General features: G+C 47.6%; 2 protein-coding genes across 4 annotated transcripts; both read right to left on the reverse strand.

Moving 5' to 3' along the window:
• Positions 1-889: 889 nt before the first annotated feature.
• On the reverse strand, positions 890-4,596 carry ALDOC (aldolase, fructose-bisphosphate C). 3 transcript variants are annotated; one of them, XM_008695347.2, is made up of 10 exons: positions 4,444-4,572; positions 3,804-3,857; positions 3,248-3,369; positions 2,949-3,160; positions 2,739-2,793; positions 2,486-2,646; positions 2,280-2,363; positions 1,871-2,045; positions 1,541-1,740; positions 890-1,391 (listed from the first exon to the last, which is right to left on the reverse strand). In XM_008695347.2, the coding sequence occupies exons 3-10, from the start codon at positions 3,357-3,359 to the stop codon at positions 1,296-1,298; spliced, it is 1,095 nt and encodes a 364-aa protein (XP_008693569.1). In that variant the 5' UTR covers positions 3,360-3,369; positions 3,804-3,857; positions 4,444-4,572; the 3' UTR covers positions 890-1,295. The 3 variants fall into 3 exon arrangements, with proteins under 3 accessions (XP_008693569.1, XP_008693570.1, XP_008693568.1); XM_008695348.2 differs by lacking the exon at positions 3,804-3,857 and having other exon boundaries at positions 1,871-2,024; positions 4,444-4,596; XM_008695346.2 differs by lacking the exon at positions 3,804-3,857 and having other exon boundaries at positions 4,444-4,596.
• A 620-nt stretch (positions 4,597-5,216) lies between these two features.
• On the reverse strand, positions 5,217-26,336 carry SPAG5 (sperm associated antigen 5). Its single transcript, XM_040641050.1, has 24 exons — positions 26,209-26,336; positions 25,852-25,977; positions 19,474-20,558; positions 19,201-19,378; positions 14,402-14,476; positions 14,100-14,192; positions 13,873-14,007; positions 13,554-13,673; positions 13,338-13,430; positions 13,122-13,235; positions 12,661-12,754; positions 12,325-12,472; positions 12,144-12,246; positions 11,817-11,950; positions 11,242-11,377; positions 7,660-7,771; positions 7,406-7,492; positions 7,022-7,142; positions 6,812-6,923; positions 6,342-6,422; positions 6,019-6,174; positions 5,857-5,931; positions 5,645-5,725; positions 5,217-5,415 (listed from the first exon to the last, which is right to left on the reverse strand). The coding sequence occupies exons 1-24, from the start codon at positions 26,257-26,259 to the stop codon at positions 5,344-5,346; spliced, it is 3,582 nt and encodes a 1,193-aa protein (XP_040496984.1). The 5' UTR covers positions 26,260-26,336; the 3' UTR covers positions 5,217-5,343.
• Positions 26,337-26,559: the final 223 nt, after the last annotated feature.

The raw sequence follows: 26,559 nt of genomic DNA on the forward strand, positions 1-26,559 counted from the left end.
TCCCTCTGTCCCTTACCTGCCCAAGCACTCTCTCCCTCTCTCAAATGAATAAATCTTTGAAAAAGAAAGTATTATGTAAGTGTTACCTCTTTTTATTAATTTAAGGGCAGGTCATACTGGGCCTATAATCCCATATTGCAATAATTAGCTGGGTGGAGCACTTTCCACAGAGCATGGCCTCCCCAGTTCACACAGAACACACCTAGCAGGTTCTCTCATCGTTTCATCCCTTCACAGACCCAGGTGTTTGGTGTACCCCACGCCCCAGCCAAGTGGTCAAAGTTTAGCACACAACCTCACCAGGTCTACCCTTGTCCAGACCCTCAAATCATCTTTCTCTGTGCCCTCATCTACCCCAAATGGGAATGGGCAATAGCCCCTGGCAACCTCTTAGATACCCTGCTCCGTCTGGCAGTCCTGAGCCTTGGGGCTTTTCCATGTTGGGCAGGAGCCCAGGTACTGCTCCTGCAGTGCCCACCCCCGGGTGTGGACCCCCAGCAGAATGTGTCAAGCCCCGGCGGGGTTCAACACAGAGAAGTGAGAGACTCCCATCCCCTTATCCCAGTTTTGGGCTCTGTGCAAAAGCTGCCTTCAGGAATGGCACAAGTCTTGTCTTACTCCATCCTTCAGCTGCAACCTAATGCCTCTGAGGTGGCAGTCCCTGAAGGACCTGCTGCCCTCCACACTGTCCACACTCCAGCCTTGGACATCACCAGCAAGAGCCTGAGCTGGGAATGGTGACTGGGTGTGCCCCTCCCCCATAAACTTAAAGCCCAGTAAAACTCAAAACCTACCCTCCCCACCTTCACAGGCAGAGGGCCCAGAGACAGTCAGTAGAAATCAGAAACTGAGGTGGGAATTTGAGGTGTAAAACAGACAGACAAAGTAGCATGTTTTGCTACCATTTATTTGCTATGTGGTATGTACCCAAGGCATGAGTCATGTCTGGTGTCCTAATCTCTGATCCCAGGAGACAGGGAAGGCAAGGAAAGCCCAAGGAGAAGCTACCACATCATGGGGAAATTGTGGGGGCTGGCGGAGGCAGGGGGAAACCCAGGTGTCCTGCTCTGACTTCTAGCAACTTCTCCTGCCCTCAGTCACAAGGAGTGCCCTATCCTCCCATCCAATGGTCCCAGGTGCAGCAATGGGAGAGGGGAGGGAAGGACAAGGAAGGGAAGATGACTCAGTGCTGGATGGAGGCATCTCTGCTCTGCATGGCTATTTGGCCCTGGCATAACTATAGGCGCAACAGGGTGCAGGCGGCCAGGCCAAGGGCTGTGGTGCAGAATGTATACTCAGTAGGCATGGTTGGCAATGTAGAGGGACTGTGCTGCTGCTCCACCATCTTCTCCGCTGCCTTCATACTTGCCCTGGGCCGCAAGCCCGTTCACCTGCAGAAGGGTGGGGGGTGGGAGGGAGGTGGAGTAAGTGGGCTGACGCCGCCCACAGGTGCCAAACCCTGCCCAGGCTATAGTCTCTGGGCGCTGCCCTCCTGCCTAGCTATATCCCTGTCCCACAACCACCACCTCTAGCTCCCGACCTCAGCCCGCTTGATGAACTCCTCAGTGGCAGCCCCAGCATTGTCTTGTTGTCCTCTCCAGGCATTGAGGGCAGAGGCCTGAAGGGCACGCCCATAGGAGAAGGTGAGGGCCCAGGGCCGAGGAAGGGGGCAGCGGTTGATAGCATTGAGGTTGAGCGATGCTTCCTCTTCACTCTGACCCCCAGACAGGAAAGTCACTCCTAGGGTAGAGAAGAGAAGACAAACTGATTGGGCAACTCCCTATTTTTCCAGGGTACGGGACACATGAAGGCCATAAGACCCTGAGAATGGGTCTTAGGGACAGGAGCAAGTTAGGAAGCAGGGTAGTACCTGGGACAGCTGGGGGCACAGTGCGACGCAGGGCAGTGACAGTTGCCATGGCAATCTCCTCTGGGCTATATTTAATGGCACAGGCATGGCCAGGGGTCACCATGTTGGGCTTCAGCAGGGTCCCCTCCAGGTACACGTGATGGTCACTCAGGGCCTTGTACAAAGCAGCCAAGACCTGGCGATCAGAGGAGGTTTACTAAGGTTCAGGGCCTCTGCTCAGTGCACCCTTTTTAGGGGAAGGTGGGCATGACTGTGAGGGTCAGCACAGGCTAAAACTCACAGGTGTGTTCTGGGACAGTGTAAAGAGTGCTTGGGGAAAGTGCCTGCATCTGAGCCAGGGACTATGGGGAATACGCTCCCCCATGAAGCTGTCCTTGCAGGATGTGTCTGTGCCTAGGTTTGGACTCACCTTCTCCGTAACATACTGACAACGTTTGAGGTCATGGTCTCCATCTGGCAGGATTTCAGGTTCCACAATAGGCACGATGCCATTCTGTAGGTAAGAGCAGAGTAGCTTGGGAGGGGCACTAAGTAGGAGGGGAGAAACCCCTCGTAACCCTCTCCCCACTAGGCACAGGGCACCCATCTGACCCCCTCACACAAACATGCACACACCTGCTGGCAGATGCTGGCATAGCGGGCCAGCACGTTGGCATTCTCCAGAATGGCAAGTGCTGAGGGTGTGCGCTCACTGATTTTCAGCACGCAACGCCACTTGGCAAAGTCGGCACCATCCTTCTTGTATTGGGCACAGCGTTCCGAGAGCCCATCCAGCCCTGCAGGCATAGTGCCAGCCTCATCACTCTGCCCCTCTTTGCCAGCAACAACCATCCAACAACCCTGTGGTCTTCACCCACCCATCCTGTACCTTGAGTGGTGGTTTCTCCATCAGTCCCCGCTAGAGGCACTACACCCTTGTCAACCTGTAGGGAAAACAGAGGCAGAGGGCTGAACCCAGGCAGGATTCCCCTTGTCACCTCTCTCTCTCTCTCTCTCTCACACACACACACACACACACACACACACACACACACATCTATTTCCATGTTCGGCCCCCATCGAGGGCCAGTGGCTGCACCTTGATGCCCACGACAATGCCTTTATCCTGAATGGTACGAACGAAGGGAACACCATCATCATCTTTCTGGTAGAGTGTCTCATGGAAGAAGATGACACCTCCGATGCACTTCTTCACACGGTCATCAGCACTGAACAGGACCTGGCGGTATAACCGGCGGTTTTCCTCTGTGTTCTCCACTCCAATTTGGCTCAGCCGCTTGGCCATGCTGCCTGGGGGCAAACAAAAGAGGGGTAGCAAGCTCATCCCCAGGGCTCTCTGGCCACCTCTACCCAACATAGCCACAGGCCCCCACCTACCTACAGACTCATCTGCGGCCAGAATGCCTTTGCCTGGGGCCACAATCCGGAGGGCAATGTCAGACAACTCCTTTTTCTGCTCAGCAGAAAGGGCTGGGTACGAGTGAGGCATGGTGACAGCTCTGTGGAATAGAGAAAAGATATAAAAGCTGGACCCGACCTACTACCTCCCCTGTTTCCTCTCCTGGCCATATGGGCCAAATGGTCTCCCCCCACCTCCCAACAAGCATGGAGCTAGGAACAAGGCAGGAGTCCTTGGCATGGGTCCTGGGCAACACAGTGGCACCAATCCCTCTGACAGCTAGCAGGCTTAGGGCCCCAGTTCCCGCATCTCCTTTTGTCCCTGGTGGGCACCCTTCCCAGCCCTGGGGAAAGATGCAGGGTGGGGGTGGGGAGGTGAGCAGCTCTGAAGCTACAGGTCTTCTTGTGAAACTACTGCCCAAAGATCCAGTCCTTCTTTCACTGAATTTGGCCCCTTCAGGTAGGGCATAAGCCCTGGCCTTTCCAACTTCCATTTTATCATCTTCAGCAGGGCCCCTAGGGAAAGCGTACTTACTTCCAAGGCTTCAGAATGAGGCAGAAGTACCTATCACCCCTCTTCCCTCAGCTTCTGGAGGAAAAGTGGGGGACAAATGGGGAGCAGGAGTGGTGCAAATAACTGCCATAGGCTTCTGTAACCTCTTCTTTCCCATACCCCAAACCTGGCTGCCTTTGCAGCCAGATGGGACCAGAGGATCAGAGCTGCAAGGAGTGAGTAGAGGGCCTGAGAAAGGGAGGAAGGAGCAGGGAGACCTGGAGGGAGGTGACAGAGAGACAGGCTAACTAGCCAGGGGAAAGACCTAAATGGGGGGGACAGAGTAGGCAAAACAACTGGACAGGGAACTTAGCCTAAGAGAGGGAGCAGGCTAAAATGAAAATGGGCTGGGCGGTAGAGGCTGACCCCCAGGAAAAATCCAGTAGGCAGAGGAAGACTTGGGATTAGAGAAGCTGAGGTCCGGGTGTGAGAGCTAAGAGGAAGGGGTACTGTGGGAGAGGCTGAATCACAGGGTTTCCAAGTGGACAGAAACAAGAGAAGATTAAGAAGAGAGCTAAGAAGGCACATCCAAGGACCCTCGGAGCAGGGCAAGGATGTGATGGAAGAGTTAGGGAGAGGAAGGGGAGATGCTGAGCAGCTCCCGCCTCGCCCGAGGCCTCACCTGTGTGCAGCGAGGTGCGCAGTGAGTTACCGGCGGCAGCAGCCACGGGAACAGCGCGGATTCAGGTCGGCAACAGCTGTGGCTGTAGCTCAGGGTCCTGTAAATGAGGCTGCGGATGCTGCAGAGCTACGTGACTCCCCCGAGGGGCGGGCACATCCCCGCCCTGGCCACGCCCCCTCCCCGGACTGGTGCCTCAGCCGAGCCACGCCCACTGAGGCGGGGCGACGAGGTGGAGTGACTACCCCGCCAGGTTCTTGGAGGCTGTTGTCCCCCTCCCACCTCTTGGAGCCCTACCACCAGGGGCCCCGGAGGCAAGAAATGGCCTTGCCCTCCTTTCTGCCACAATTGCCTTTACCACCGGGCTGGATGTTGGGCACAGAGCCTGGTCTGGTGAAGGAGAGTCACCTAAATAGTCACAACTGGTGGGGTAAAGAGACAGAGGCACCAACAAAATGTGGCAGTCTGGGGCAGGAAGTAGGAACTGAATTTCTCTGTCTTTACCCCCTTATTTACCAGGACCTAGCCTAGAGGGGGATGGAGAAGGTAAGAGAATGAATCCTTGTCTGTCCTACCCCCAGGCTAAGAGCCAGGGAACAAGCAGTCCAGTGCCCAGAGTATTTGAGGAAGCAAGAGCGGGGAGGAGGGGCAGCCAACTTTGGCTCTAGATGCAGCAGGAGGGTTGTATGGAGGGTGTCCAGGCAGGAGGGCCAATAAGCTTCTCTAACCTCATCCACCTCCCACACCCAAAAAATAGGATTCAGTGAATTTGAAGAAATACATTAAATATATTTTATTTAAATAGCATTAAACATAGCTAGTTCTTTGTCCATTGGTCCTGGTGTTGGGGTAAGGGAGTACTGCAGGTCAAAAAGGGTGAATCAGATTCCAGCTTTCAGTTTCTTAGCTCAGAAATTCCAGCAATCCCTGTAGCTCCTTGCAACCCCTCACAACCTCTGGGATGGACTGCAGAGTCTGGGAAGAGGCAAAAAGGCAGCTCAGGGTCACAAGTCCAAGGCTCCCAGCCCCCGGAAGCACCAACTGAGTCAGAGGGGAGAAAGCAGAAGCCACAGAGACGCCTGCAACAGTGAGTCAGACCCAGCGCTCGGCACAGGCTGGGAACCAGAGCGATGCTCATGAGTACTTCCCGGGGTCAGGCCCTATGCCAGACGCCTTAGTGGCATCAACTCCCAACCTCCTTTACCTCATAAATATGCTGAACAATGTCATCTAGTTTCTTTAACTCCTTGTCAGATCGCCGAAGATTCTCCTCTAGTATGTTTCTCTAGAAAACAAATAGGTTGCATTAAGTCCTACACTCAAAAGAATAGCATAGCTTGTGGGGCAAGGAAAAAATGGCAGAGCACTTGCTAGTAGTAGTGGGAAATGGCCCTGGAATGGCATGGGGATTCTTACATGGCTCTGGAACTTGACCATGAGTTTTGCCTTCTCATTTTTCATCTCCAGGAACATCACCCTCAACTTGTCCACCTGTAGATATGTCCAGATCAGCAGAGGCACAGCCTAGGGTTCCCGCCAGCTGCCCAGCTCCTCTGCTAACCCTGAGTCACCTCTCACCTCTTGGGAGAGCCACACTTTCTCCTGGATCCAGTTAGTGGCCATAGGCTGACAGTCGGGGTTCAGCTGACCTGCTAGGGTCTCTTGCAGCACCTTAGTCTCTGTCTCCGCACGCCGAAGTGAGCGGGTGAGCTGGGTCACCTCCTCTCTAAGGCTCTGAGGATAAGAATGGAGAGGTATCCAGTAGCCCTCAAAGGGCCTCTCTACCCTTCTTATCCCATGTGGTAAACAAGGGTAGACCAGGGATCCAATTTCCACCAAATCTGAGATTCTAGCCATCAGGGACACAGAAGGCAGAGGGCCAGGGATCATCCTGAACGTACTATGAGCTCTCCACTCCTGTTTATCTGTTCTAGGATCTTCTCGTTCTGCTGTTGTATCACTTCCTGGAGCTCCTTTTCATTCTGTGAGGGAAAGGGAGGTAGGAAGCACTGAGAGAGCTGGCTTCTTAGCAGCCCTTGCGAGGAAATAGGGTTTAGTGTCTGACCCATGTTCAGCTCCAATAATACCAATTGATAACACTCCAATTCTTCCTCTAGGGCTACATTAGGAAAGGCGCATTTCAGTGTTGAGAGAGTTCTGCCAGAGTTCCTGACTTCTAGGTCAGCCTGGGAGATGGCTCAGCCCATAGCTAATTCCCAAACATGTGAAATGTCTGACCCCAGGAAGGGCAAAACTAGGGCAATGATTGGAAAATCCCCACCACCCAGATTCCTGGAGAGACCATGGTTCCCAGTGGACCGGTGGAGCTGCCCCAGTTCTTCATCGCCCCACTTCTAGGCGCCTCCTTCACCTTGTAGCGCAAGCACAAGGCCTGGTTCAGCTTCTCTATGTCTGCCTCCTTTGCCTTCTGGGCTTCCTGATGCTGTTCTTCCTGGGCCTGTAGCCTAGCCTGCAGATCGCAACTAGGGGAGGGAAAAATTCAGCATTATTTCTGTCCTCTCAGGCACTGGCTGGGCCTTTGACATAAGGAGCTGTCTAATCAAGACTGTCCTCCACTCACATCTTTTGCTGCAGAGCCCTGACGGCTTCTTCTTTAGACTCTTGCAGCAGGGAACACAGGCTTTGAAGCTCCAGAGTCACTGTACCCATTTCTGCCAGGCTCTTCTCCATGCCTGGGATCTCTGAAAGAGCAAGTCCTAGCTAGAGGCAGAGCCCTTTGGCATTGGAAGGAAGAAGTGTGTGTAGCCATCATCGCCACAACTCTTATCCATGTTCCCCACCCATAGGATTTGAATTTCCGGAACACTGCAGATCCCAAAAGGCAGAAATAAAATGAGCCCACGTAAAATTGAGGTTTTTAGAGCAAATTACTTCTCACTGTTTTAGTCTTTATCATTAGTACCAGATCTAGAAATGAGGCAGGATCCCTGGAGCCCATCCTAACCTGTAGGCTGAAGGGAAACCATTGATGCTACTCGGGTGAAAGCACTCTTGTCACTTCCAAGCAAGGGCACAGGAGCTGCTTCTGGCTCTAAAACAAAAACCAACCAAGGTAGAGAGCCCCTCTGGTGACCCTGTCAAGGGTCTGCCATAATAGAAGCCAGGGAGAGAGAAGTCTATTGGTAGGCATCTTCTATAGCTAAAGATATGAGGGGCAGGGCCACAACTCTCCCGCCCTTAAATCCCAGGGCCTTTAACCTTCATCTGCCATTGCTGTCAAGACGCTTCCCAAGAAGGCACTGTCGGCAGGCGGAGGGTATTCCTGGGCAGGAGCACAGGCTGTGCTTAGCAGGGGGGTCTCTGGTTCAGCCTAAGGGTAAAGGAGAAACGTGATGAGCTGCTCTTCAAGGGTTAGTGTTTTCCTGAACTTCCAGGTACCCACCAGCCACCTCCTCTGGAATGCTGTTCTATCTACTCCCTTTATTCTCTATCAGCACCTTCTCAATTAGCTCCTTTCCCTGAACTTAATTCTCTCACTAAAATAACAACAATTAAAAACAGAAACCATCTTTTAGCTTAAATCCCATTTTTATTTTTTTTAAAGATTTTATTTATTTGACAGAGAGAGAGAAGAGAGAGAGAGAGGGAGAGAGAGCACAGACAGGGGGAGCAGGAGATGGAGAAGCAGACTCCTTGCTGAGCAGGGAGCCTGATGTGGGGCTCGATCCCGGGACTCCAGAATCATGAGCCGAAGGCAGATGTTTAACCGATTGAGCCACCCAGGTACCCTTTAAATTCCATTTTCAAACAGGCTTTTCTCTTTCCCTTCCAATTAAGAAAAAGATAAAGCAGCTTACATTTCCTGCCTAATCTATTACTCACCATCTATTGACTCCCTCACCCACTACACACAGTCTTCTGCCTCACCATTCCACCAAAATTGTTTCACCAATACCATCCTTACTTTCAAATTCAACAGACACATTTCAGCTCTTGTTTTACCTGACCTATTTGATAACCAATGACCAAGTTCTTCTTTTAGAAACTTCCTTTTCTCAGCTTCTGGGACATGACTCTCTCCTTCATATGTAGGCCTCATACCTTTCTATTTCTTCTCTCTATCCATAGGTCCTTCCTTAAACTGTTGGACTCCTTTTAGTTCATGCTTGGCCTTCTTTATACTCTAATCCATTCCCCAGGTGGCCTTGCCTTGGGAACTCCATAAAAACATCCACTTCTACGTGGGTGACCTTTCAATCTGTCTTTCTCAAGCGTATTATTTTCCCAATCACCAGACCCAAAGGCTCAACTGCCTGTGAGAAATCTACCAGAATGCTCCATAGTTCACCCGACATTTATTTATTTATTTATTTTAAAGATTTTATTTATTTATTTGACAGAGACAGCCAGCGAGAGAGGGAACACAAGCAGGGGGAGTGGGAGAGGAAGAAGCAGGCTCCCAGCGGAGAAGCCTGATGTGGGGCTTGATCCCAGAACGCTGGGATCACGCCCTGAGCCGAAGGCAGACGCTTAACCACTGCGCCACCCAGGAGCCCCTCACCCGACATTTAGTATGTGTAAAGCGGACCGCACCATTTTCCCTGTCCCATCCCACCAAAAATCTGTTCCTCCTCCTGTATTTACGATCCTAGGGTGAGGGCCTTGGGAGGGCAGCAAATTACAGCCTGCAGTTCAAATCTGGCCTGCCACCTGTTTTGGTAAATAAAGTTTTATTGAAATATAGTCATACACATTTTTTTACATATTGTCTATGGCTGCTCTTGAGCTACACAGGCAGAGTTGAGTTGTTAAGACAGTGGTGACATGGCTTGAAAAGGCAAAAATATTACATTGTACTTTATAGTATAATAGTAATATATATATACTGTACTTTATACCAGTTCTAGAAAGTATCATCTTTCCAACAATCTAGAGATCATAATTCACTCTTCCACCTTACTCCCACACCAAATTGGTCACCAGGTTCTATTACTTCTATTTTCCAAACATGTATTGAATTCATCCAGTCCATCCTTTCTCTCTACCCCTTCTATAACTGCCATTAGTTCAAGGCTTCAGGCCTCCTGTCTACTTCTCTAGTCTTGTTTCCTTATCATTCTTGCCCCATATAACTCCTATACTGAAGAGCTTGCCAAATTCCATATGAGCAGGGCCTTGCCTTGTTCACCTGTAGCCCCAGCACCCAACCCAGGTCATGTTACAAGGTAGACACTACAAAAAAGGACACACAGTGCCTCCCTGACTTTCATAGACCATTCCCTTTGCCTAGTAGACCTTCCTATATAACCCTGCCCCCGCCCCACCCTACAAACTTCCAAACCTCAAGAGTCTGCCCAAGGATCACCTGCTTTGAGAAGACATGCTAACTCTCAAAGGTATAACTGATGTTTTCTCCATGCAGACCTCTACCATGATCATAAATGAAGATGTCAAGTTTACACTTGTCTTCCCTGCAAGACTGTGGATTCTTTCACATTTCCCGTGCTCGGCACAGACTAGGGTCAGATCATAAGCCCTTCCAGATTTCAGGATCTTGGTTGTAGCTTTCAATATTGAATAAGCTAATTAACTCTATTCTGAAAGATATCAACAATTTATTGTGTAGTGTGCCCTGTGGGAAAGCCAAAGAAGCAAGGGTAAATTTCTGCTTGCTTTTTTTTTTTTTTTTTTTTTAATATTTATTTATTTATTTGAGAGAGAGAGAAAGAGAGAGCACGAGTGAGTGCAGGGGGAGGGACAGAGTGAGAGGGAGAGAGAGAAAATCTCCCGCAGACTCCCCAGTGAGCGTGGAGCCCAATGTGGGAGTTGATCTCATGACCTTGGGATCATGACCTGAGCTGAAATCAAGAGTTGGATGCTTAACTGACTGAGCCACCCAGGCGTTCCATCTGCTTTCTTTAAACGTAATCTGTTTTTAAATTTTTTTTAAGATTTTATTTATTTGTCAGAGAGAGAGAGTGCGTGAGAGAGAGCACAAGCAGAGGGAGTCACAGGCAGAGGGAGAAGCAGGCTCCCCGCTGAGCAAGGAGCTGGATGCAGGACTCGATCCCAGGACCCTGGGATCACGACCTGAGCCAAAGGCAGACGCTTAATCAACGGAGCCACCCAGGTGCCCCTAAACATAATCTGTTGAAGAGAACAGACATGGGAGGAAAACTAATGCAAGAGCAAAAGGAGGGTAAGTTCATGAGGAATATAGCAGGAGATCACTGAGTCCATGTGATTCTGGAACATTTCAAAGAAGGTGGAATAGGGAGGATAAGGAAAAGAAAAGGTATTTCCAGTTCAAAGGCAAAGGAAAATGGGTATGGTATCAGCCCAGTTCTGGGTATGACTAGAGATGGGGCATGTACGTAGTACACAGGCAGTCTAGTTGGGAGTAAAGGATTCATAATAGAGAGGCAGGAGACAGATGAAGAAAAGTTTGAGTGACAGGATGAAGTCCTGTAGGTGACTGAAAGTCAATGAAGGTCGGAGAGGGAACAAAAGTAGCGTTTTAGGAAGACCATTCTATACAACAAAGATACAACTGGAAAAACTCTCGTAAACTAGGAATAGAGGAGAACTTCCTCAACCTACAAAAGCCTGCAGCTAACATCATACTTAATGGTGAGAAAGTCCAAGCTTTCCCTCTAAGATCAGGTACAAGGCAAGGATGTCCCCTTTTACTCCTCCTTTTCCATATCATGGTGGAAGTTCTAGCTAATGCAGGAGGACAAGAAAAGGAAATAAATGATCTACAGATTGGGAAGGAAAGAATAAAACTGTCTTTGTTTGAAGATACGATTGGAAGGGGAGAGAAGGAATACTGGATCCTACCTTCTTTAGTTTTCCCTGTAGGAAGAGGGTGAGTCTCTGTAGTTGCTCAGTCAGCACCCCTAGCTCTTGGGAATACTGGCGTGTCTTCTCCAGGTGTTGTTCCTGGTTCTCTGCTATGGTGCTAGCCAGGTTAGCCCTGAAATAAAGAACAGAGAAAATAGCCAAAGACCAGGCAACCTTCTCTGAATTCACTCTCCCAAATCCCCACACAGAGCTGCATTCAAAGAGGGAAACAAGGGGTGCCTGGGTGACTCAGTCAGTTGGGCGTCTGACTCTTGTTTTTGGCTCAGGTCATGATCTCAGGGTTGTGGGATCGAGCCCTGTATTGGGCTCTGCACTCAGTGCAGAGTCTGCTTGTCCCTCTCCCTCTACTCCTCCCCTTTCTCGTGCTCTCATTCTCTCTCTCACTCTCTCTTTCAAATGAATAAATAACATTAAAGAAAAAAAAAAAAAAAGGAAAACAAGAGCCTCTTGGACCCTGTCACAATTCCCTTCTTGGAGACTTTAGCTTCTCGAAGTGCTTCTGGGAAACATACACACTTAGTTGGCAAAGCACAGAAAGGTAGAAATCTTACTTCAGGTTCTCCACAGTGTCCTTGAGGTCCTCACACTGCAGGCTGCGCTCCCGGAGTGCTTCCAGCGTGGTTTTCAACTGACATTCCACCTGGCCCAGCTCTAGGTGAGCAACCTGATTCTCTTGGTCTGCAAACTGGGGACACAGGAAAAGGAAGGAAGGCAAGGAGCCGGGGGTGGAGGGGGGTGGTGGTTTGAGGCTAAGTGGGAAATTTTAGAGCCCTGGGAACAGAGGCTTTTTCTGGTCCCCAGTGTCAAACCTGACTTCCATAGCATCAGGTAGGAGTCGCGCTGCTACCAGCTCCCCTGCCCCCGGCCACGGTCCTCACCTCCAGGGTCTCCTTCAGGTCTTGCACCTCCTTGGCCAGGACAGCCTGTTGTTGCTGCAGCTCTGCCTGCATGTGTTTTAGTGCCACCTCTTCCTTTTGCCACCTGCCAGAGACTTATATTAGATCCCAGCAGTCCTACATCACGGGTGCCGACTGCCACAATCACCCGACAGTAACTCACTGAGCAGTCTGCTCCTCATTGCTCTGGGTAAGCTGGCAGAACAGCTCCTCCTTCATGGCCAGGTCCTGGGTACAACGGGCGTGCTGACTCTGTAGCTCTTTTAGCTGACTTTCCATGCTGGCCAGACTCTGCAGCTGAGCCTGGAGATCTAAACCAAAAGTATCCTAATGACACCATGTAGTCATCAGGCCAAAACCTCCCTGTTCTGCTCTGTAACAAGTGCTTTAGAGCACTTCCTCCCTCTACTGCCACCCTCTGTGCTTCAGCAGGGCGCAAGGGCTTGTGCTTTTACGTGTACACACACACACACACACACACACACACACACACCCCTACCTGTTGCTAGGCGGCTGTTTTCCAACTCCAGTTGTTCTATTCGGCCTTTGCAGTCCTCTAAATGGGTAGTAGCTTGTTCCAGCTCCCTGGAAACCTAGTAAGAAAAGATAGATTTTTCTCCTATGGTTCTTCCTGAATCAGGAATCCTAGGACTCAGCCCAGCTTCTCTTTCTGGACAGAACAGCAAAGCACCTTGCTCTTGGGCAGCAACACTGCAGAAATAAGGTCTCCAGTAAACAGGAGAAAGAAGAGAAAAGTAGCTGAAGAAGGTGCTAAAGAGCAAAGGAAACAACTGGGCCCCAGGCCATCTACAGTGAAGGGATCTGGCTGGTCCCCAAACCCACAGAGTAGAAAAAGGGCAGGTCCAGGATAAGAGGCTAATGATACCACTCATTAGAAAGGACTTCTGCGGAGGAGGAGGAGGACACCAGGCCTAAGAAGTCCCCACTCCTGGTTTGTACCTGCTGCTTTTCCTCAATTGCAGCATCACGCTCCTGCAGGGTCTGCTGGCTCTTGGCTTTGAGTTTCTCTGTGAGTTGTTGAGACCGGCTCAGCAAGGCTGTCCATGTTACATACTACCAGGGGAAGCAAGCAGGTCAGGAGAGCACGTTTGAGGCAAGGCTCCTCACAGGGCTGGCTGTGAGTAAAGGAGTGGTATGATGGCCCCATATACTCACATCCAATTGCATGGATATCCAGTCCTGTTGTAAGTTTGAAGTCAGACTCGCTGTCTGCTGAGCCACCTCTTCTTGCTCAGCATGAAGCCCTACCTACACAAGAAGGATTGCCTATAGGGAGGACCCCTTCCCTCTGGATACAGCAAGATGGGGGGATATGGCCATCCTCCCAGTGTGTCAGCATGTATCCCAGGAAAGAAAATGCCTTCAAATTACCATTTGGGCCTGGGTCTCCTTCAGAAGGCCTCTGAAGTCCCCCATGGATGCCAGGTCCTGTTCCAGCTGGCTGATGCGCTGGCTAGCGTGTGCACAGAAAGCCTCTAGCACAGCCTCTGCCTATTGAGGGAAGAGGTGGGCAGAGGGGCAAAAGAGCGCAAAAAGCCCTAACTCTCCACCACACCAGTAGTTTAGTTCATTATTCCCCAGTGCAGGCAGTTCTTAGGCCACCCATCTGTGTCTCAAGTGAATTTGTGTTCCTGCAGGAACCCTGAAGAAGAGACCTCCCACATCTGGGAACAAAGGCCTGGCACCTTACCGCATCCTTGCCTCTGAGGGCCATTTCCTCTTTGTGCTTTGCCTCCTCCCTTTCTGCTTTGAGGCTCTGAAGCCTTGTCTTCAATTTCTTCAACACGTCACAACAGCAGGAGACCAGGGTTTCTGCACGCCGAGACTACAAGATAAGAATCTGATACTGCGTCTCGTTCCTTTTTTGGGACTTTTAGTCTCACTAGAGGCCCCTGCCTTCACCTTCATGCTGCTTACCTCCTGACTCACAGTAGTTTTATCTTCCTCTAAATGCAACAGAGATAGATGAAGCAAGGATATCAGCTCTTTAGAAACCAGCACCCATGACTGCTGTAGAGGGAAAGGTGGTTAGGTTAGATCAGAGATCAAATAAAGTCACTAAGCAGGAAGTAAGCAAGAATACTGGGAGGGGAAACCACTGACCCCATTTCCAAGCTCCCAATAGGGAGAAGATATCACCATCTGCTAATCACCCAGGATTCTCCATTCTTGATTTTCACAGGAGACCCAGAGATGGCACAAGGTCAATCAATACTTACCATGACATTCCTGGCCTGCTGCAGAGCCTGTCCAATCTCTTGGCTCTCCTGAAGATGCTGAGGTTTCTTACTTATCTAGTCAGAGAAACAAAATTGTGCCCTTTGCATGGGCAACATGCACCACCAGCACCACATTCCCCCTCCCACCCGCCGAGATCCAGGAGTTTCTCCCGTTAAAAGCAGGAGCAAGGCTCACAGCTCGATGAAGCAAAGTCAGAAAAAAATCCAGAGGTATGCAAAAAATTCCTTTTCAAAATAACTTTCTAACTATAAGGATGACATTGTTTATTGTAAAAGTTTGGAAATACAGAGTGAATAAAATGGAAAAAGAAGCTATTAATAATTTCACCACCTGGAGCAATGATTTTTTTTTTTTAAGATTTTATTTATTTATTTGAGAGAGAGAGAGAGCGTGCAAGCATGAGTGGGGAGAAGGGCAGAGGGAAAAGGACTGGGTCAAGCAGACTCCCCGCTGAGCGAGGAGCCAGACATAGGACTTGGTCCCAGGTCCCTGAGATCATGACCTGAGCCAAAGTCAGACACTCAGTCAGACCCGACTGAGCCACCCAGAGGCCCCTGGAGCAATGATTCTTAACCCACAGTATAGCAACTACCCCAAAAGATTTTGATATAACTCCACACCAGAGATTTTCTTGCTTATAGGGATTTGCTGTAACTAAGGAGTAGATTACTTCCCTCAGGTGTCAGGGAGAAAAAATAAGTTGCAGAGTACTGATTTAGATAGAAACTACCATATTCAGGGTGCCTGGGTGGCTCAGTCGGTTAAGTGTCTGCCTTTGGCTCAGGTCATGATCCCAGGGTCCTAGGATGGAGCCCTGCATCGGGCTCTCCCTGCTCAGTTGGGAGCCTGCTTCTCCCTCTCCCTCTGCCTGCTGCTCCCCTTGCTTGTGCTCTCTCTCTCCATCTGTCAAATAAATAAATAAAATCTTAAAAAAAAAACAAAACTACCATATTCAATAAATTCCAAGATGATTATCTTTTTATACAATAATGCCACTAAAATTGGGATGGATCTTAATATTGACAGTGTTTTAAGTATAATGAAAGACAGCGATGCTTAAGAAAATCACAACTGAGGGGCGCCTGGGTGACACAGCGGTTAAGCGTCTGCCTTCGGCTCAGGGCGTGATTCCGGCGTTATGGGATCAAGCCCCACATCAGGCTCCTCTGCTATGAGCCTGCTTCTTCCTCTCCCACTCCCCCTGCTTGTGTTCCCTCTCTCGCTGGCTGTCTCTATCTCTGTCAAATAAATAAATAAAATCTTAAAAAAAAAAAAAAAAAGAAAATCACAACTGAGATTATAACATATAAATAAATGTGGGGTCCCGCTTTTATTACTTAATTTTATTATACTGTTACTTAACCCTGAATTTATATTCATTCTCTTCACTGAAATAGCCTGAGACTGGAACATCTGCTTTAGGGAGACCTATCAAAGTAGAGTACCACCCATTTTTAACTTCTGCTGATACCTCACCTCACCTCAAAGCCTCTCAGAAATTATCTGAACTCTGATTTCCTTATTTAAAACTCATGACTTATGTTATACTTCTTTTCTATGTTATTAAAAACTCTTCATAAACATACTTTAAAATTAGGTTGCAGAATATCCCATCTTATGGTGTACCATAATTTTTCATTACACTTTTTTCATCATTTTTTAAAAAGCTACTGTCTTTATGCAGAATTTTCTTATCCTTAAGATACATCCCTAGAAGTAGAACTACTACTGGGTCAAAAAGTTTGAATTACTTTAAGGGTTTTACTTACTTTCAAAAAAGGTTGAACCAATTCACATGTCCCAGTGACAATGGGACAATACTTAACCAGCATTATCTATTTTATTTTTTCCATCTTGTTAGACAAAAATAGCATCTCATTGTTTTAATTTCCAATTCTCTTGATTCCCAGTAACCTTCTCAAATATTTCTTAGTCATTTTTATTTTCTCATTCTCTGTCTATTCGTTATCTTAGTGCAGATAAAAATTAGTATGCTACGTAGAGTGGAAAAGTATGATCTCAAGGCAGCAGAGCCATACAGAGACTCAAGTTCTGTGAGAAAAGTGGGGAGCCATCATTACCGCTGAAAGGCAGCCATCATCTGAGAGAAAACCTGCGGGAGCAGCAGTGCTGAGTCACGATGTTGCAGCAGTCTGGATTTAAGGAGACAGAGCTTGCGGAGTTCACTGCTCCCCTCCCCCACAGAGCAGCCATTATTCCCCACTGCATCTTGCGGAAAGGCACGCAGTACTCCATGAGCCCCGGACAGGGCACGCCTGCTGCTCAGAGCTGAGCAGTCAGGCAAGTGATGAGGTTAGTGTGAAGGAGGCAGCCAAGCGGCAAGGACAGGGCACCTTGATGGGGAATGGCGGCAGGTGCTGTCATTGCCCCTCTTTGGCTCTGGCTCAGTGGCCTCCAAAGGGATTTGGCAAGCTTCAGGGAAAGAGGGTATGAGGCCAGCTCAGGGATGGGGAATGAGGTCAGGATTCTGGCAAAAGGTAAAGTCATTATGTTGAGGATATTTTCAACCCAAGGTCTTTGGGCATTTGGAGACCGTCTCTTCTTAGCAGCAGCCACCCATTACCTCAAAGGCCACAAGACTGAGGCTCTCAATTCCTTCCCTGGACACCATTCCCTTCCTTCCTCAGCCTGTGCTGTCACAACCAATGTCGTCTAAAACAGTGGTCTTTAAACTGTTTTCCTCTCATATCCCGCAGAACAACTTTTTTTTTTTTAAGATTTTATTTATTTATTTGACAGAGAGAGAGACAGCCAGCGAGAGGGAACACAAGCAGGGGGAGTGGGAGAGGAAGAAGCAGGCTCATAGCAGAGGAGCCTGATGTGGGGCTTGATCCCACAACGCTGGGATCACGCCCTGAGCTGAAGGCAGACGCTTAACAGCTCTGCCACCAGGGGCCCCCCGCAGAACAACTTTGAAAGACTGAGCACTCTTAAGTTTAAAATGTTACAAAGGCTGTAATTTCAACCATGCTATAAATATTGATAGTTTGAGGGGTGCCTGGGTGGCTTAGTCGGTTAAGTGTATGCCTTCGGCTCGGGTCGTGATTGCAGGGTCCTGGGATTGAATCCCACGTCAGGTTCCCCACTCAGTGTGCTCTCTCTCTCTCTCAAATAAATAAATAAAATTCAAATAAATAAATAAATATCGATAGTTTGGAATGAAACTGTTAAATATATCCAATGGTATAAATACTACATATACCATAATGATTTAATACCTATTTGATCCCATTAAAATATGCATAAGCAGGGGCCCATGAGTGGCTCAGTTGGTTAAGCATCCAACTCTTGATTTCAGCTCAAGTCATCATCTCATGGGGTTCTGTACTCAGTAGGGACTCCACTTAAGGATTCTCTCTCTCCCTTTCCCTCTGCTCCTGTCATCGCTCGTGTGCACTCTCTCTCTCAAATAAATAAATAAATTTTTTTTTTTTTTTAAACACACAAACAAGCTCTTCCTAAAAGTCAGAAATTTGGGAGCCCCTGGGTGGCTCAGTCAGTTAAGCATCTGACTCTTGATTTTAGCTCAGGTCATGATTTCAGGGTGGTGAGATCAAGCCCTGCGTCAGGCTCCACCCTCAGGGGGGAGTCTCTTTCTCTCCTCCTCCCTCTCCCCATCTTTTTGCGTGCACACGCATGCTCCCTCTCAAATAAAGAATTCTTTTTTTTTTTTTTTTAAGAGTTCATTTATTTATTTGACGGAGAGAGAGACAGCCAGTGAGAGAGAGAACACAAGCAGGGGGAGTGGGAGAGGGATAAGCAGGCTCCCAGAAGAGGAGCCTGATGTGGGGCTCGATCCCAGAACGCCGGGATCACGCCCTGAGCCGAAGGTAGACGCTTAACGACTGAGCCACCCAGGTGCCCCCAAAAAATAATTCTTTAAAAAAAAGAGTCAGAAATTTTTTATCATCCCTTTTCCTCCTTGAACCTGTATTTTTACTCCTCTCAGAATTTTATCCTCACGTAATGTATTTTAAGTCTATAATATATTTAAAGTCTATTACTAAACAATATCTCTGCAACAACAGAAGTCCATTTCACCCAGTAAAATTTTATTGGGGATTGTCCATCAATAAAATGGATAGCGCTTCCCTCCCCTTACTAGTTCATGTGTCTGTTGACTACTGTGATGCCTACACTAAGACATGGCTCAGCAACAATTCTATGCTGATTTTCCTTTCCTATAGATGTAAGCACTGAAAATCCACTTCACATAAATAATGGGAATAAGTAGGAGTGGAGAAAGAGAAGAGGGCATGTCACCCAATTCTAGGCACACCTTTACAGATACAGGCCAAAAATTTCAATAGTGAATTTGTATCAAAATTTTTAATGATCCACAAACATAACTGAAGTCTTCCTTCAATTTTGTTGAAAGCATGCAAAAATGATGTGTTATATTATCATTGCAGCCATTTGCTTTCTCAGCATGTACACAAAAATTTTCTGTTGTCCTTTGATTGCTATTCCTTCACAATGTAAGATTCAGCATAGGTAGCAAATACGCTGCTCTTTAGTAAAGTAGGCAAGGCCACTGAGAATGGGGAAATAGGAAAGAAAAAAATTAGTCAAGAGTACATGTGGAAGATGAAGATCTAGAAACTGATTCCTTTAAAACTTTCCTTGCTTATATTCCCTTGGAAAATTGTGATGTATCCCAAGGGTATAATGTGCGCCCACAGCTTTTAAGGGATTTTCCAGATCCTCAGCTTTTATACATATTTTAAAGAGGGACCACTGGGAAGAGCCTTCTTACCCCATTGGGAGATGTGTCAGTCTGTGTGCTACTGTCTTGAACTTCGGAGTGAGGGACAGTCAGCTGGCTCTTCCAGGCCCGCAACTGGCGGGAGAGAACCTCCAGAATGACAAGAGAGTTCAGCAGGTTATCTTCTAGGTCATGTCGAGATAAGGCAGTCAGATCCGGAGGATGGTTGCTGCAGCAAGAGAACATGAGGAGAAGAAAGAAAAGAGAAGGGATGGGAGCAGCAGGTCCAGGTTAACGGAGGCACAAAGATACAGGGACACTTACCCCCATAAGAGGTGCTCTGTCTCAGAAGTACCATCCTTGATACCTGCTGGGTCTGCCTGGGAGGTGTTTGTACTCTTTTCCTGTGCTGCTGGAGGAGTAAACCAAGTCCCCACCGAGCAAGTAGGGAAAGGGGTAGTGCTAATCGCAGCATCCCGAAGCACAGAGGGAAGGGATAAGCTCTGGCGGAGACTTTCCAGCATGATCGAAGTATTTACATCTTTTTCCAGCCAGGCGAGTGGGGACATCCAAGGCCCTGTATCAGAGATGAGAACCCTACCAGCATCTTCTACTGCTGGGCCTGGAGCTGCCTGGGATTCCATTTCTCCTGGATTTGGGGTCAGACATGTGGATGGAGTATCTTCCGTATATGAGACAAGTGCTTGATCTTCTAATTCAGCCTTCTCAGGGAGTGTGGGAAAGCTAAGTTCTCTTTCTTCTATAGATCTGTGCTCTACAATTTCCTCCCCTGGGTCTACATGACTGGCAGGGAAATCTGCTGCTAAGGCAGTTGAAGGGGAGAGCCAGAGCATGGAGGAAGGCAAGAAGATGTTACTTTCAGAAGGGACTAAGTCCTCAGCCACAGCCTCAGTCCTACCACCTCTGAGGCTTTCTTTGGAGCAGTGTTGCTCAGAACAAGGATTTGGTAGACACTCCAAGACGTGGGATGGAGGATGCTGAAATATAGGTTTCTCAGGCAAAGTGGGAACAACTTCTGAGAAGTTGTCTTCTTTGCAGGCCGCCACCCACTCTCTTAGCAGATCTCCTGGCCTCAAAGTCTCATCTGCAGAAATGCTATTTGTCTCTGTCATGGTATCTAAATGAGCCTCAAGTGCAACATCTTGCTGCTGCCCCACGGGAGAGGGTACAAGGACTATGGTTTTAACCACATTGTTGTCCAGTGGATCTACTGCTTCCTCAGATATTTTGGGAGTAGAGTTGGTTTGGGGATTCATATCTAGGGGTTGCTCATCTGATTCATGTTGACAAGCTTCTAGCCACTTTGAGGGATGGCCGAACTGTTCTGGGGGGGAATCTGTCCTCTTGGCATTGACAAAATCCAGTGGAGATGAGGTGTTGCTGCCTTCCTGCCAAAGAAAACAAAAGTAGTTGACCAAGGCAGTCAATTCACATTCCCAACATATAATTATGGTACAGGATAGTGTCTGAACTCAAGGGAAGAGTTTTCATTACCTCTGCTTAGGTAAAAACTTGGCTAAGCCTTGCTGCTCACTAAAGAAACCCTAAACTAAACCTAAGGAACTTGCAAGTGAACCAGCCTACAGTATAAACAAGGCTGAGATAATCTATCCATATCCTGGGGAGATGGCAGCTTGAATGTGACCTCACTCATCTCCAATCCTAACTCCAACTCACTTTTAGAGGAATGGGTAGGCAGGATCCCTAGGTATGCTCTGCCAAACTCTAGAGTTGCTCCAAGATTTTCTCTCTTCTGGGATAGATGAGAAATTGGGGACCAGAGTTAGTATAATGTTTTGCTGGGGCCCAGAGAGATCCATGGATCCTAGGAAAAAGGGCAACATCAACCTGTACTAGTGACCTAGTCTCCCTGGCCTCAAGAGCTGAAGGTGTCCTGAACACATGGGTTGAATCCATTCAACCCATTTGAAGAGCTCTAACTTTCATAGCAGAGGAAAATGAAGAGCAGAGACTTCCTTCTGGTGCCCTTATAAAGGACCGACAGCTCCCCACATGCTGGTTCACAGGAACAAAGACCACTGTGCCTTCTACCATCTAAAGGGTTGCTGGTCCTGAGATTCAGTGAAAAAGAAAAGGAAAATATGAATGTACTTAAACAGATCTAGTAGCCAGAGGAAGGACAAACCCTAAGATAGTTAGAAAAAGTAGACCCTAACAAAACGCAGCTGATGGAAGAAACAGATGACAATGTAAGAAGATTCGAGTACAACACACATACACAAAGACCTTCTGGAAATAGTAAAAATTACTTTTAAACAAATTCAGTAAAATGAATTAAAAGAGGATATACAACACACACACACACACACACACACACACACACACAAAGACCTTCTGGAAATAATAAATATTACTTTTAAACAAAAAATTTCAGTAAAATTACGAATTGAAAGACAATGATCAGAGCAGAGGCTGTAATTATTGGCCTGGATAATCAAGTGGAAGAATATCTTAAAGCAAAGACAAAAATACAAAGAAATGTAAATCTTAGGCAAAAGCTAAAAGAATTGGAAGATAAATCCAGTAAACCTAACATGTGAAGAAAAGAAGTTCCATGAAAAAAGAGAACACTGACAGGAGGCACTAATTAACAAATATTAGAAGAAAATTTCTCTGAGGTAAAGAAAGACCAGTGTTTGCATATTGAAATGGCTCACCAAATTCCAAGCAAGACTGGTAAGAAAAAATAAAATTACTGAACTATTTAAGAAAGATAAAACTATTTTAGAAGCTTGAGATAGAAAGACCAATTATTTACCAAAAAAAAATCAGACTTACATGAAATCTTTCATTTACAGAGAGGGATGAACTTTAAAACATAAAACATCCACCCGAGCCAAAGGCAGAGGCTTAACCAACTGGGCCACTCAGGCACCCCACGTAATAGCTATTTTAGATAGCAATCTGCCAAAATTTATTAAAATTAAAAATATCTAAGTGAGCATTTTGTAATGTACATAAGCTGTTGAATCACTATGTTGTACACCTGAAACTAATATAATGTCAACTATATGTCAATTAAAAAAAAATCCTTGGGGTGCCTGGGTGGCTCAGTCGGTTAAGTGTCTGCCTTTGGGGTCAGCTCATGATCCCAGGGTCCTAGGATGGAGCCCTGCATCGGGCTCCCTGCTCAGTGGGGAGTCTGCTTCTCCCTCTCCTTCTGCCTCTCCCCCCCAACCCCCGCTCATGCTCTCACACGCTCTCTCAAATAAATAAAATCTTTAAAAAAAAAAGTTTCCTTGATATTTATTAGCATTGGTTGTAGAAGAAAAAAAATAGAAAACAATGTCCATTTATGAATAAGTTATGATTCATGCATATCATAGTATCTCATGAATTAGTTCTACACCAGTGGGCACAGGGATTTGCACCACATTGTTTTGGGTTTTGTTTTTGTTTTAAAGATTTTATTTATTTATTTGACAGAGAGAGAGACAGCCAGCGAGAGGGAACACAAGCAGGGGGAGTGGGAGAGGAAGAAGCAGGCTCCCAGTGGAGGAGCCCGATGCGGGGCTTGATCCGAGAATGCCGGGATCACGCCCTGAGCCAAAGGCAACGCTTAACGCCTGAGCCACCCAGGTGCCCCAGCACCACATTGTTAAATGAGAAAAGCAACATGCAGAGACATGTAAAGTTGATCCCCATTATTTATGGATTCGGTATTCGTGAATTTGCTTATGCACTAAAATTTAAAATTTGTAACCTCAAAATCAATAATTGCAGCCTTTTGTGATCATTTGTAAGTACATACAGAGCAGTGAAAAAAAAATCACCTAAAACACACATTCCACCTGAGGTTGAACAAAGTAACATTTTTACCTTCTTGGGTTGTTCTTTGTTTTTTTTAACTAGACTCCAGGCCCAATGTGGGGCTTGAACTCAGGACCCTGAGATTAAGAGGGAAATGCTCTGGGACACCTGGGGGCTCAGTTGGTTAAGTGTCTGCCTTCAGCAGAGGTCATGATCCTGGGGGCCTGGAATCCAGTTCAGCATTGGGCTCCTTGCTCAGTGGGGAGCCTGCTTCTCCCAACGCCTACTGCTCCCCCGCTTGTGCTCAAGCACTCTCTCTCTCTCTGACAAATATACTAAAAAAAAAACCAAAATCTTAAAAAAAAAAAAAAAAAGAGTGGCATGCTCTACCCACAGAGCCAGCCAGGTGCCCCTTTCCTTCTTGTTTTAGCTATCATACTGTAAACAGATGCTTTTTTAGTGATCTATTTAGTGCCATGTTTTCACATTTCTTGTGCCTTTTTGTTGGCAATTTCACTGTTTCGTGCTGAGTGCTGAAGTGCTGGCTAATGTTCCTTTTTTTTTTTTTTAAGATTTTATTTATTTATTTGACAGAGAGAGAGGCAGCGAGAGAGGGACAAGTACACAAGTAGGAGGAGTGGGGGAGAGAGAGAAGCAGGCTTCCCACTGAGCAGGGAGCCCGATGTGGGGCTCGATCCCAGAACACTGGGATCATGACCTGACCAGAAGGCAGATGCTTAACGACTGCGCCACCCAGGCACCTCTGGCTAATGTTCCTAAGTGCAACAAAGCTGTGATTCAGGGCACCTGGATGGCTCAGTCGGTTAAGCATCTGCCTTCAGCTCAGGTCATGATCCCAGGGTCCTGGGATGGAGCCTTGCATCAGGCTCCCTGTTCAGTGGGTTCTCCATTCTCCATCTCTCTCTGCCTGCCACTCCCCCTGCTTGTGCACTCTGTCAAATAAATAAATAAAATTAAAAAAAAAAAAAATAGGGCACCTGGGTGGCTCAGTTGGTTAAGAGATTGCCTTCAGCTCAGGTCATGATTCTAGAGTCCCAGGATCCAGTCCCACACAGGGAGTCTCTTTCTCCCTCTGACCCTCCCCCTTCATGCTTTCTCTTTCACTCTCTCATTCTCTCTCTCTCAAATAAATAAATAAAAATCTTTAAAATTTAGGGGCACCTGGGTGGCTCAGTTGTTAAGCATCTGCCTTCAGCTCAGGTCATGATCCCAGGGTTCTGTTATCGAGCCCCGCATCAGGCTCCCTGCTCAGTAGGGAGCCTGCTTCTCCCTCTCCCACCTCCCCCACCCCCCCGTCACCCGCTTGTTTTTCCTTTCACTGTTCCTCTCTCTGTCAAATAAATAAAATCTTTAAAAAAAAAAATCTTTAAAATTAAAAGAGATTTTAAAAAGTAAATGGCTGTGGTTAAATTCTATAAGTTCTGTGAAGATCAGTTCCCATTAGATACTTTTTTTTTAACCTATGCTGTACTAATATGGTATATTACAATTAAAAAAAAACTAAAAATTTAGTTTCTCAGTCACATTAACCACCTTTCAAGTGTTCAACAGCCATATAATTCATAGCCACCATACTGGACAGCACATATTATCAAAATTCCCATTATCCCAGAAAGTTTTCTTTTTTTAAAGATTTATTTATTTATTTTAGAGAGAGGAAGAGTGAGCAAGCAGGGAGAGGGGCAGAAGGAAAGGCAGAGGGGAAGGAGACTCCCCACTGAGTGCAAAACCAATGATCCCATGATCCTGAGATGACGACCTGAGCGGAAACCAAGAGTCAGATGCTCAACTGACTGCGCCCCTCAGAAAGTTCTATTGGCCAGTAGGTGTTAAGAGTGTTTTCAAGAAAGGCTGCTACCTTCATACATCCATTATTCAGGATGTCAAGAATATATATTCTTCTTTCCTCCTCTAATCTATTTTATTTATATAGTATCTCCTTCCAAAAATAATTCAGACTGCAAAGGGGCAGTGGGCTGGGTTAGTCGGTGGAGCATGCAACTCTTGAACTTGGGGTCCTGAATTTGAGCCCCACCTTGGGTGTGGAGCTTGCTAAAGAAAAAATAAAAATAACTAAAAATAAAAATATTAAAAATAATTCAGGCTGCATGAAAAAGAACAGACAGAGCGATAGATCAGGTTAATAAGATACAAAATCACAGCCAAAAAAGAAAAAGGAAGCAAATCTTCCTATTTCAAGGAGTAACAGTAGCTATATCTGATGATCAAATTTGACCCTGAGCTCTCTGGAAGCCAGAAAAAGAGGGGAAATATGGTAAACTACATAGTTCTCCTCATCAAAAAGAAAGAGAAAAGGTTAGCAATTTCTTCAGGAAGACAATTATCCCAGGCAGTTAAGTTCTAAAAGAAATTTCTTTGAGGAACTTTATAAAGGGGTCAATCTCCTTCTTTGGCAAGTTTTTACAACAACTGAAAAGCAGTTTCTGCATGGCTACTTCTCTCAAGACTTGGACAAAAGTACAACTCAGTGAGGGCGATTCTATAACTTGATCCCAGGAAGAGTTCTGACTACCTCTTGGAATGGACGTGGATATTGCCTCACTATGGCAGCTGACTGGTCTCTGCGTGCGAGCCCATGTCAGGGGAAACCACTAATCAAAGTGATGATATTTCTCAGTAGTTTGGGAAAGGTTTAACGGGGGAGGAAGTGATAAAAAAACTAACAGCTAAATAGAGGTCTGGGTTCTCTGTGGATTTCCTTTAACCACCCTAGGGCACCTCTCTGTTGGCCTGAATAGCTGTAAATGGATGTCACTAAGGCAGACTTCATTATCGTTATTAATTACGTTCCAGCCTTGGCCCTCTGTTCCTCTGAGCTCTCGACCTCGGCAAAGAGCCCAGTCGAGAAGCTGGCCAGGCGAATCTCACCTGCAATCCCAGCTTGCACAGTGCTGAGGTCGGCGAGGAGCATATCGGGGGCCCTTTTCCAGAGTTGGTGAGGGCACCGGGCTGCAGGATAAGTTCTCGAAGAGGAGCTCTCATAGCTGGTTTTCCCTGAGAAAGCAGAGAGTGTGAGAAAGCCTGGGTCGGCCCAGCCCGGTCCGGCCCGTCTTCCCTCTCCAAGAAGCTCTGGGGCAATAGGAAGGGTAGACTTCCACACCAGTCGCGCTGAAGCGGCAGGACCAGTAATAGACTCCACACACACCCCCTTCCCCACACACACCGGCGTCCCCCCCCCCGAAGCCCCGACCCAGCTCTCTCCGTCCCTGAGGTTCTCTTGCTCACCGGTTGGGGCGAAGGCGACAGGCTAACGTTCAGGTTTTTCACCCGCCACATTTTCACCACAGAACGCGGATCGATCACCTCCCAGACCCAAGAGCAGACGCCATGTTCACCCGCCTTCTTTATTTGAACCTGCGCCGCGCCTCTCGATTGGCTGAGGGGGCCTGGGTGCGTCGGACTAGCTGTCCGCTCCCGGCTCGAGCCCGGCGGGCGGGGGCGGAGCCATCGTAGGCTCCGCCCCCGCCCTCCCGCCCGCGGGCAGCACGCGCTCGCCGGACGGACACCCGCCCCCCCCCCAACCAGCGCGGGAGGGGGCTTAGAGGGCTGGAAGCACCCCAGGCACCAGGCCGGTTT

This window comes from Ursus maritimus, unplaced genomic scaffold (assembly GCF_017311325.1).
Source record: "Ursus maritimus isolate PB19 unplaced genomic scaffold, ASM1731132v1 scaffold_24, whole genome shotgun sequence".
NCBI classification, from domain to species: domain Eukaryota; kingdom Metazoa; phylum Chordata; class Mammalia; order Carnivora; family Ursidae; genus Ursus; species Ursus maritimus.

Excerpts from the sequence above, each read along its gene's own strand:
- ALDOC (XM_008695346.2), bottom strand. The coding sequence starts at position 3,359 with ATGCCTCACTCGTACCCAGCCCTTTCTGCTGAGCAGAAAAAGGAGTTG. Across the intron at positions 2,647-2,738 it reads TGGAGAAACCACCACTCAAG|GGCTGGATGGGCTCTCGGAA; the intron begins GTACAGGATGGG and ends CTATGCCTGCAG. Across the intron at positions 2,046-2,279 it reads GTCAGTATGTTACGGAGAAG|GTCTTGGCTGCTTTGTACAA; the intron begins GTGAGTCCAAAC and ends TCTGATCGCCAG.
- SPAG5 (XM_040641050.1), bottom strand. The coding sequence starts at position 26,259 with ATGTGGCGGGTGAAAAACCTGAACGTTAGCCTGTCGCCTTCGCCCCAA. Across the intron at positions 13,236-13,337 it reads GGATATCCATGCAATTGGAT|TATGTAACATGGACAGCCTT; the intron begins GTGAGTATATGG and ends TTCCCCTGGTAG. Across the intron at positions 5,932-6,018 it reads AAGTGTGGCTCTCCCAAGAG|GTGGACAAGTTGAGGGTGAT; the intron begins GTGAGAGGTGAC and ends ACATATCTACAG.